The 10,225-nt window shown below is 34.8% G+C and overlaps 1 protein-coding gene across 2 annotated transcripts; it reads right to left on the minus strand.

Moving 5' to 3' along the window:
* Positions 1 to 472: 472 nt before the first annotated feature.
* cacng6a (calcium channel, voltage-dependent, gamma subunit 6a) lies at positions 473 to 10,178 on the minus strand. Of its 2 annotated transcripts, none has more exons than XM_051136157.1 (5): positions 10,080 to 10,178; positions 5,450 to 5,825; positions 5,284 to 5,358; positions 2,685 to 2,822; positions 473 to 2,343 (listed from the first exon to the last, which is right to left on the minus strand). In XM_051136157.1, exons 1-5 carry the CDS (start codon positions 10,173 to 10,175, stop codon positions 2,123 to 2,125), a joined length of 906 nt encoding a protein of 301 aa, XP_050992114.1. In that variant the 5' UTR covers positions 10,176 to 10,178; the 3' UTR covers positions 473 to 2,122. The 2 variants fall into 2 exon arrangements, with proteins under 2 accessions (XP_050992114.1, XP_050992115.1); XM_051136158.1 differs by having other exon boundaries at positions 5,450 to 6,250; positions 10,080 to 10,167.
* Positions 10,179 to 10,225: the final 47 nt, after the last annotated feature.

Consider the following 10,225-nt stretch of genomic DNA (forward strand, 5'->3'; position numbering starts at 1 on the left):
GACTATATGTAAACGTTTTTTATGTGAAATATCTTATTCAGGTCAGTACTAAATAAAAAATAACATGCATTTTGTATGATCCCTCTTATTTTGGTAAAATAATTAACATTTTGCAGATTCTGCAAGGTGTATGTAAACTTTTGACAACTATAATAATAATATAATATAAATAATATGCACACAATGAAAATTCTTGAAATTACTTTAAAAATTGCTTACTTTAAAATAAAAATACTTGAATACAAAAATGTGCAATTTTCATTCAGTCAGTAGCAAAAATCATCAAATTAATCAGTGAACCAAAACTGAACCAACAGAGCTGATAATAATAATAATAACAAAACTCCCAGAAAGACATAAAAATTTGCTTAAATAGGAAGAATTTGTCCAGTTTTGCATAGAAAAAAACATTGAAAGGCAAAGTATCTGTTGAGAAATACACAGAGTACATCAGTGTGGTGTTGGATGTCATTTTGTTTAATAAAAAGGTCACATTAATATGCTAAACAAATAAATTAAATGCTCAAAGTTTGATTTTTAAACCAGCACATTCCTAGTTCGGATTGTTGCATAATCTAGCCCAACTCGGTAGGAAAGCTATTTCTGTCATGCACCAGAGACAGCCAACATTGAAAATTTCTCATTATTATGATCTGCTTTCCTCTAACACTCTCAATAACTGATTCTAGATCAGCATCAGTGTCAGCGTTCACAATGGGAAGCAGCAGGAGCAGCAGCAGCAGACGTTGGGACTTTTAATTAATGCTTTTGATTTGAGTTCGTCTCTTGCTGTCATCAAGCGACCACCTCCAGATGAAGAGGGCTGGTCAGAACCGGAGATGAATCAACTGGGCTTTTCACGGGCACTGTCAGCTGCCAGACTCAAACCAATGATGAAACCCAAAATGAGATTTTCATTATAACTGGAAGCACCATCGTGTAACCGAAGTTCCTTTTCAAAGACTAATCTCCCCTCTGTCTGTGAATGTGATGATGTATTTCCACATTTAAAAACAGCACGTAGCTTTTTCAATAGCAATTTCTCAGAGTGTATACTCCTGCAAATCAGCCAGAACATTTAAAGTTGTGATCCTGTAAATAATTGTTACTTTATTTGTTATTTTTGTACAATTCTGCAGTTTTGTCCACTACTCAAAAAAAAATTAATTAAATGAAATAAATTGAGTGATCATGTTGTTTTTCAAATATGCAATGTCAGATTCCATGTGGTCGCTTTATGTCTAAGGCGCCACTGTTAATAAATAACCAATGTCGGCCAGGAACAGAATAAATTCACTCATGTATCTCAAGCAGCTTTGTTATGTATTTCAAGTGGTTCTCTTATTTCCCCCACCGTGGGTACAAAAAAACAAGACATGAAGGCTGTTTTCCACATTACAAAGGAGAACTTTTTTTTTTTTTTTTTGATGTAATGTAGTGCCAAGACCAGATCAAAGCTTGAAAATGTCCACAGAAACATAAATATAAAAGCATAAATTAGCTTCATTTCTGTTACTTACAATTTCAGTAACAATCAGTGTCTCAAAACCCAATCATGCCAAAAATTACATTTATGCCACAATTATATTCAACATATTTACAGTATGGCTTCAGTAGGTAGACTTCTGTTTATAAAATTATAGTCCTAGATATTAAATATTATAAGTTTACCTCAATTATACCTCAATCTTCATAAAGGTTAAATGTAACTGTATCCAGAACCTCAACCTTTAAACATCCCAAGCTGTATAAAGTCAACTAAAATATACAGCATTGCGTTTACCCATGTAAGATTTTATTGACAAAATGTAAAAATTGTTATGTTAAAAACATTAAACTAACAAAAGGAATAGCACATGAGTTTACACACAAAAAAATGATAGTGCTATTATGCTAAAGTTATTATGTGCTTATATGTATAATTATTTTAGGCATTCCATCCTAATGGTACAAATACTCCGCCAAAATGTCTGGCCCACTTCCTTTTACATTTCCAACAGCATCCTCTCTAGTGCCAACTTACGCACAGTATAATCACTGTGCTATATATGTTGTCTGTTCCACATAATCAAGAGGATTTAGTGAAAAACTGAATGAGAAGTGCACTTTAGCCCCCACACCACTAGATGTCACTGTTTTTCTTAGGTAAGCACTTCTCCCAAGGACTGTATGGAAGAGTAAGGACCACGAACAAGGCCCCTGCGACAATGACCAGAGCCCCGGCACAGCCCACGCACGTCACTGACCACGACATTTCATAGTGTAGAGGTATGGATTGGTCACTTGCTAAGAATGAAAGCACTGATTGGTGGAAAACTATGAGGCAGAGGAAGATTAAGACACCTGTTGAGAGACAGAGAGGAAAGAGAGTATCATTCAATGTATACAAAATTACGTTATTTGGCTTTTATACGCAATATGGTCTTTTCTGAATGACCCTGCAGTATTTGTTAGCATAGTCTACATTGTTTGGCTAGTTCTGCGTTTGCAGAAAATATCTCTTGCTGTTTATGTTACTACTTCAAATTTAAATGCAATGCCATGCTGCACTTTTGTGTGGTGATTCTTTGTACTTTTATTACATTTCCTAGCAATTTCTGAGTCACTTTGGATAAAAGCATCATGTAAAATGCATTTTGAATATTAAGTTTAGAGGTTTTAGCTAATAGCCATAATAATGTTACCTGACAGTATGAAGCAAACTGCGGCTGGCTTCAAGAAGAACTGGACACCTTTGCTTACTGCCATGATAATGCAGATAGCGCCCATCACCATCAGGAAAAGACTAATGATAGCAAACATGGCTGACGCTATTGTCAGATCTGATGGGAGAAGAGAAGTCTTTAAAAAATAGCAGTAATATGATGGCATAATTATACACACATACTGAGCTGAATTTTTTTGGTTTGAAGGTACACTCTGTAAGCCTTGGTTTGCATTTACTTCTTCATTCCAGTGTTCTTAGACTTTATATGACTCACTGACATGGATGCAGAAACGTTTATTAACTGTTATTATTAAAGGAGAGCTCCACTTCCAGAACAACAATTTACAGATAATGTACTCACCCCCTTGTCATCCAAGATGTTCGTGTCTTTCTTTCTTTAGTCGTAAAGAAATGATGGATTTCAGGATTTTTCTCCATATAATGGACTGATATGGTGCCCCAAGTTTGAACTTCCAAAATGCAGTTTAAATGCAGCTTCAAACGCTCATCTTGTCTTGCTCTTCCCGACCTCTGCTTTTTTCTGTTTCATGACAGGTAGGGTATGTCGAAAAACTCCCATCTCATGTTCTCCCTCAACTTCAAAATCGTCCTATATAGCTGTTTTACCTTTTTTGTTAGGAGTGTGTGATCTTTTTTGAATGTTCACTTTGCAAAGACTGGGTCAGAAATTCTGCAGCAAATTTTGAAATGACTTTTGAAGTTGAGGGAGAAAATACAAACAGAGTTTTCTGACATACCCTAACTGTCTTGAGCCAGAATACACAGAGTTCACGCGGGGCTAGACAAGATGAGCATTTAAGGTTAAAAAGTATATAATTTTTCAATTTGTTTAGAAAATAACGGATCGTTTCGCTAGATAAGACCCTTCTTCTTTGGCTCGGTTCTTTAGAGCCCTTTGAAGCTGCGTTCAAACTGCAGGTTCAAACTCGGGGGCACCATAGAAGTCCACTATATAGAGAACATTCTTGAAATGTTTTCCTCAAGAAACATAATTTCTTTTCGACTGAAAAAAGAAAGACATGAACATCTTGGATGACAAGGGGGTAAGTAAATTATCTGTAAATTTTTGTTCTTGAAGTGAACTTCTCCTTTAACACTTGGATGGATGTTTTTCCTGTAACTGTTTGAGTATTTCAAGGCTCTCATGTACAGTAATAGTACATCATTTCATTCACATCTTTTAAAAATAATAACCATTAACCTTTTTATTGGCACAGTATCAGAGTGCACCTTTAAATCTGTTTATGTTCTTACAATATTGGCTAACACTTTACAATAAGGTTCCATTAGTTTATTAATCTTTGTTAACATTAATTATTAAAAATATTATTTAAAATAATATTATTAAAATATTATTATTAAAGGGAACCCCAGGTATTAAGACTTGTATAACGTAAATTATGTCTCTCAATGAAATATGTAGTAGAAAACACATGAAAGACTTACGTTATTTAAAAAATCCAGATTGTTTTATACAGATTTTGGACTAGGGGCGTCATTATTTAGATGCCGTGAAATGGCTGCACTCGGTGAGCTACTAGCACTACCTGTTACTATTTTTACATCAACACAACTCGGAAAATAAAATACTGATATGATGCTACATTGTGCAGTTTTTGGTTGTAATTTTCAGTTGAAGGGCAACGAGCAGCAATGTAAGTCTTTACTTAGAAGACTTAGAAGAGGACAAAAGAATGGGAAGGATGTCTGTGGACAAATAAAACTTCCTAAAGACCTGCGCCTTTGTTCCCTCCACTTTAGCCCTGATGCCTTTGAGGCTTTTAGTAGACCACAGCTAGTGAAAGAGCTTACAAACGGCAGAGACACGAAACGGTAGATGCCATCCTGGCAGGATGTAAACATGCTGACGCTTGTCATGACCCTGCAGCTGCTAAGTTTCTCAGCGCAGATTTTACTTGATATCAGGGGGCATTTAGGCTCCTTGTGGGAAAAACATAGATTGGTTTAAACCTGCCATCGCCACCTGTTAGCTCTTTCAGTAGCTGAAGTAGCTAGAGTTGTGTTGTGGTAAAAACAGGAACAGGTAGCGCCAGTAGCTCAACGAGTGCAACCATTTCACATCATCAAAATTATAGTGCCCCACATAGTCCAAAACGTATAAAACAATATAGAATTTTTAAATACCATAAATCTGTTATTGGTTTTCTACTACATATTTCAGTAAGAGACATCATTTACGTTATATTAAGCCATACAAGTCTGAATACCCAGGATTCCCTTTAAAATCATTATCATAGTTCATCAAACTTTAAAAACCTTATATAGGTACTTTATAGTATTTTAGTAACTTGCCACTTGCCATCAAAATACCCAAGAAAGCTGGCATGGCATTAAAACACCAACCATCTGATCGTTCCTTTATTTTATTTCCTTTATATTATTATTCATGCTGTTTGTTGCTGATTATATAACATCTACATATCATGTTTCGGCGAAAAATGTGTATATGGGGTCAGCACTCAGTGACGACACAAAGAAAGACACATTAGTGCTATGGGATCTAAAGATAGAGAGGGGGATGTGAGATGACTCACCCTTTTCTGGCGTTTTCTGAAATAGGACAATGTTCTCTCCAGTGGTGTAGAACTTAAAGAAGGTGCAATTGGATTCTATAATGGGATCCAAAAAGGTGATGTTATTCTGATGGATTATTCGCAACTCTCCTACTCCACTTGTGACATTGTTCACAAAAGCTCTTACCTCCCTGTGCATGCAAAGGCCCACACATCTCCAGCTTTGGGTCCGTATCTGACACCCAGAACGTCTTGGTACAGCATTTCCATAAGCCGTAATGTGCTACCAGACAAGTCTGATTGTTGTAGAAGCTCTTGGATGGTTTCAGCTCCACCCAGAACTCTGTTCCCACCCCGAGCACGGTAAGCATGATGCCAGTTATAGCCATGAATAATGTCAGCTTGATTTTGCCCTCCTGGCTATCGCTAATGCCATCTCCAGAACTGGACTGCGTTCTATAGCGGCGTTTGCGCCCGCCGCCTCGTGATCCCAAAAACCCTTCCAGCCCACCAGAAGGTTGGGGCACCCCAGGGGATGCATTCACCGTCCTCACATCTTCATCCTGCACGACGAATGTGGACCACATGATTGATTTGCAGCTTCAGAGATACAGACAAATGAACGAGATGCAGCGGCTTGTTTTGAAAGGACATTTAAGTCTTCTTAGATGTTTGAGGTCAAAACAATCAGATGGGAGGACAAACAAAGACAGTTAGTGCTGGAGGAGTCTGAGTTAGATTGATCCAGCGTGATCAATCTAGTCCAGTCTAATGTGTTTCTAATGGAAGCTTCGTCAGAAGAAGATGCAGTTGAGGATGTTAATAATGGAGGCGTTAAGGCCAGATGGACAGCTGAAGGATGCTGGGAGCTGCAGGACAGGGAAAGGCATTGCCCATTCACATAAAGAGTGCTGATATTGAGTGCTAATACAGCTGGAAGATGTGAATGATGAGATGGTGAAGTCAGGGGTTGGTCAGGTTGGTTACTCTAAAAAAAATCAAGAACATGATGATAGTAAATCAAACTTAAGCACAGTTTTATGGAGGAAAATGTTCAATATGATGATTAGAATTGAGTATCACCATGTATGCTACAGTGTATGTTGCAAGAGTCATGATTTAGTTCATTGCAGCATCATAATTGGATCAGTTGGGCCAGTAAATTTCAGTAAATCAATATTTTGACTATAAGATATTTTAATGCTTTTGTTGACATTGTTTTTCACATTTTATAATGGCATCTTTAGAGTATTACAGGAATAGTTCCCTCCAAAATGTACTTTTTTTGTAATTTTTTTTCTTTCTTTGTTTAATTTAAATACAAAGTATATTTTGAGATTTTTCCCCATACAGTGCAAGTCAATGGTCACCAAAACTGGATGCCAATATTCTTCAAAATATCTTATTTTGTGTATCATATAACTACTTGCTGAACTACAGAATTGTAGTATGTATTATTATAGTCTTAATTTAATTAATTAAAAGTGTTAGCAAAGACTTTTACATTGTTACAAAAATATTTTATTTCAAATAATTGCTATTCCTATTTATTTTTAATATAGACTGTGTGCATATAATCTGTATTACCTATATCATTGTCTTCTAGAAAAATATTAAGCATTGATGCATTGATGATAACAACAAATTTTGAGCAGAAAATCAGCATATTAAAATTATTTCTGAAGGATCATGTGACAAGATCAGTTTTATTAGTAGTAGTAGTAGTAGTAATATTATTAATGATAATTCAACAAATTATTATCATTAAGATTATTAAATATTATATTTTTTTTATTATTATTATTTATTAATTACTAACATTTGAGTTTATATAACATTTGGGTTTATAAATCCGGACCTGCACATCTGCTAAAACAGTGCAGGTCAAACTTATTTTATTTTATTTAGACTTTACTTTATATGTTGAGAAATTATTTTTATTGTTATAATTGGCTTTAAAAAGTTGGATCTGCAGAGCAGCTAAAACAACGCAGGTATACGTATTTTTATTCATTCATTCATTCATTTTATCTATTGAGGAATTAATTGTATAAATTGTTAAAACTGAGTTTATAAAGTTGAATGTGAAAACTGCAGGTTAAAAAAAATTATTTACTTATTTATTAGCTTATTAGAACTTATTTATTAGCTTATTAGCTTATTTATCAGCATATTAAAATGATTTCAGAAGGATCATGTGACACTAAAAACTGGGGTAATGATGCTGAAAATTCAGCTTTGCCATCATAGGAATAAATCACATTTTAAAATATATACAGTTGCAATCAAAATTATTCAACCCCCTTGACCCGCAAGACATTTTGCTGCAGAGAACAAATTTATTAATACACATTTGAGTAATTCTGAGAACGTAAGTTGATGAAAAATTAAAATAAATAAACAAATTGGCTCTAAACGTTCATGTTCAAAATTATTCAACCCCCAAAAGTCAAATTTGGTGCAGAATCTTTTATTCTTTAAAACCACCAATAAACGCTGCCTGTAAGAGCTTAGAAGCATCTGTCACCTCTCTACTGCAATCTTAGCCCATTCCTCACCTGAAAAACCTTTCAGATCACTGATAATCTTTTGTTTTGGTTCACACTGCCACTGCTTTCTTCAAATTCAACCAAATATTTTCAATGAGAATTAAATCTGGAGACTGAACAGAACCATACATAAGTAGATTTGGATGTATACTTTGGGATGACTGTCCTGCTGGAAAGTTAATTGCAGGTTTTTCTCAGTTGCTCTCATCTAACATTTTAATATTACACTTTTTTTGTTCAATACCCTCAAAGGTTTTCTGGTATGACACACTTTAAACCAAGGAATAAGGCTGCCAGCTGTGTCTCTAGGAAATTTTAATGCCTTGGAAATCTTCATGTAGCCTTAGGCTTATTAATATAATAAAACTATTTCTTCTCTATAGCTTTTGTGAGAGCTCTGTTGACTTTACCATATTTGCTACTCAACTTCAGCACATGCATGGGCTAAATGTATGTATGTGTAACACCCCAAGCTAATTCTATTTTTAAAAAGAGATTTTTTTTAAAAAAAGAAGGGTTTTGTCTAGCGTAATGATCGGTTATTTTCATAAAAATAGTACAATTTATTTACTTTTTAAAGTCAAACGCTCGTCTTGTCTTACTCTGCCTGGACTGTTTTTTTCTGGTTCATGACAGTTAGTGCATGTCGAAAAACTCCCATCTCATGTTCTCCCTCAATTTCAAAATCGCCCTATATCGCTTTTTTACCTTTTTTGTTAAGGGTGTTTCATCTTCTTTCCATGTTCACTTTGCAAAGACTGTGTCGGTACTTCTGCAGCGATGTAGGATGATTTTGAAATGATTTTTGAAGTTGAGGGAGTTTTTCGAAATAGCCTAACTATCTTGAGTCAGAAAACACAGAGCAAGGCAAGATGAGCATTTGAGATATATTTAAATTGTATTATTTTAATGAAAATAACAGATCATTTCGCTAGATAAGACCCTTCTTCCTTGGCTGGGATCGTTTACAACCGCATTTGGGATCGTTTGAAGCCGCATTTAAACTGCATTTTGGAAGTTCAAAATTGGGGCACCATATCAGTCCATTATATGGAGAAAAATGCTCAAATGTTTTCCTCAAAAAACATAATTTCTTTACGACTGAAGAAAGAAAGACATGAACATCTTGGATGACAAGGGGGTGAGTATATTATATGTGAGTCTTTGTTTTGGAAGTGGACTTCTTCTTTAATTTTGTTTTAAGACAATTTTATTCCCTGCCATAAAAATAAGTGACTTAAAACAGCAATGTTGAATAGGGGTTGAATAATTATGACATAGCTGTGTTATAAAAAAAAAAATATTATTAGAATTAGAAAAAATGTATTGTTATTAAAAAAAAAAAAATCCTATAACTCAAAAAAACATTACATTATATTTATATTATCACTTTTAATATGCTAGTAAACTGTTGTAGATGCAATTTTTAAAAAGTCTAGGATCTTCAGAAAAGCTTGTATTTGTAAAGTACCGCAGTCTCTGGGGGGTTGAATAATTTTGATTGCAACTGTATATAAAAAAAACAGTTGTTTTAAATTGTAATAAGTTGTTTTCACTGTAGTTTTGATATTTTAGATCAAATAAGCCTTGGTGGGCATAAGAGACTTCTTTCAAAAGTATTTTCTATGCTAAGCGCAGTCGCATGTCACAACAAACCTTCAGATTTCAAAATAACTGTCTTACTGTAGCACCACCCATGGGGAAAAAGTAATCCATTAGTCTCATTTCTGATAATTTCCAATATTTTAAAAAGCTGTTTGGCACAGATTAATCAGAAAACAATGGGGTTTTTTTCTTTTAATATTATCAATGTAACCAAATAAAACTTAAAATGTATTTGAGTGCCTTTTTATACCATTTTATGCTGCAAAAAAGCAAATTTGCTATTGTGGTAGAAGCAGAGACTCTATATAGAACGTGTAGCGTATGTCTAAAAGTATTTCATGCAGCTCTTAAATGACTCATTAGTTCATTGAAATACCTTGGAAACAAATGCTAGCCAAATTGTTCAGATATGAACCACAGTATGTTTAGGGAATAGCAGGACATGCTAATACATGCTAATATAGTATATACAGAGAAAAAACATCAAAAGTGACTTGTTGTTCAAGCATGCCATGTTGTACCTAGGACATTAGTAATAAAGAAAGCACATAAGCACATAAAGTGCAATAAAAACAAATATTATAATTTTTAATTGCAACTTAACAGTGCTGACAAAGCAAGTACTTTTACAGTGAATCACAAGAGCACAAACAAGCAGCTGACCTGTCGAGTGTCGAATACGTGTAGGCCGGTTTGCAAAAGGGGGTTTCTGTGAGACGAACAGAACGTACGTAACAGGGGTTTAAAGAGGGAGGACATCAATATGGCACTCTTTGCTACTATTTGGGGGTGGGGGGTTGTATGCGTCT

This window comes from Labeo rohita, chromosome 19 (assembly GCF_022985175.1).
Source record: "Labeo rohita strain BAU-BD-2019 chromosome 19, IGBB_LRoh.1.0, whole genome shotgun sequence".
NCBI lineage: Eukaryota > Metazoa > Chordata > Actinopteri > Cypriniformes > Cyprinidae > Labeo > Labeo rohita.

What these genes read in the sequence shown, in the direction of transcription:
- cacng6a (XM_051136157.1), bottom strand. Translation starts at nt 10,175, where the DNA reads ATGTCCTCCCTCTTTAAACCCCTGTTACGTACGTTCTGTTCGTCTCAC. An exon ending in ACGTATTCGACACTCGACAG is followed by an intron (nt 5,826 to 10,079) that starts GTCAGCTGCTTG and finishes TTCGTCGTGCAG; the next exon opens with GATGAAGATGTGAGGACGGT. An exon ending in AGTTTGCTTCATACTGTCAG is followed by an intron (nt 2,344 to 2,684) that starts GTAACATTATTA and finishes GTCTCTCAACAG; the next exon opens with GTGTCTTAATCTTCCTCTGC.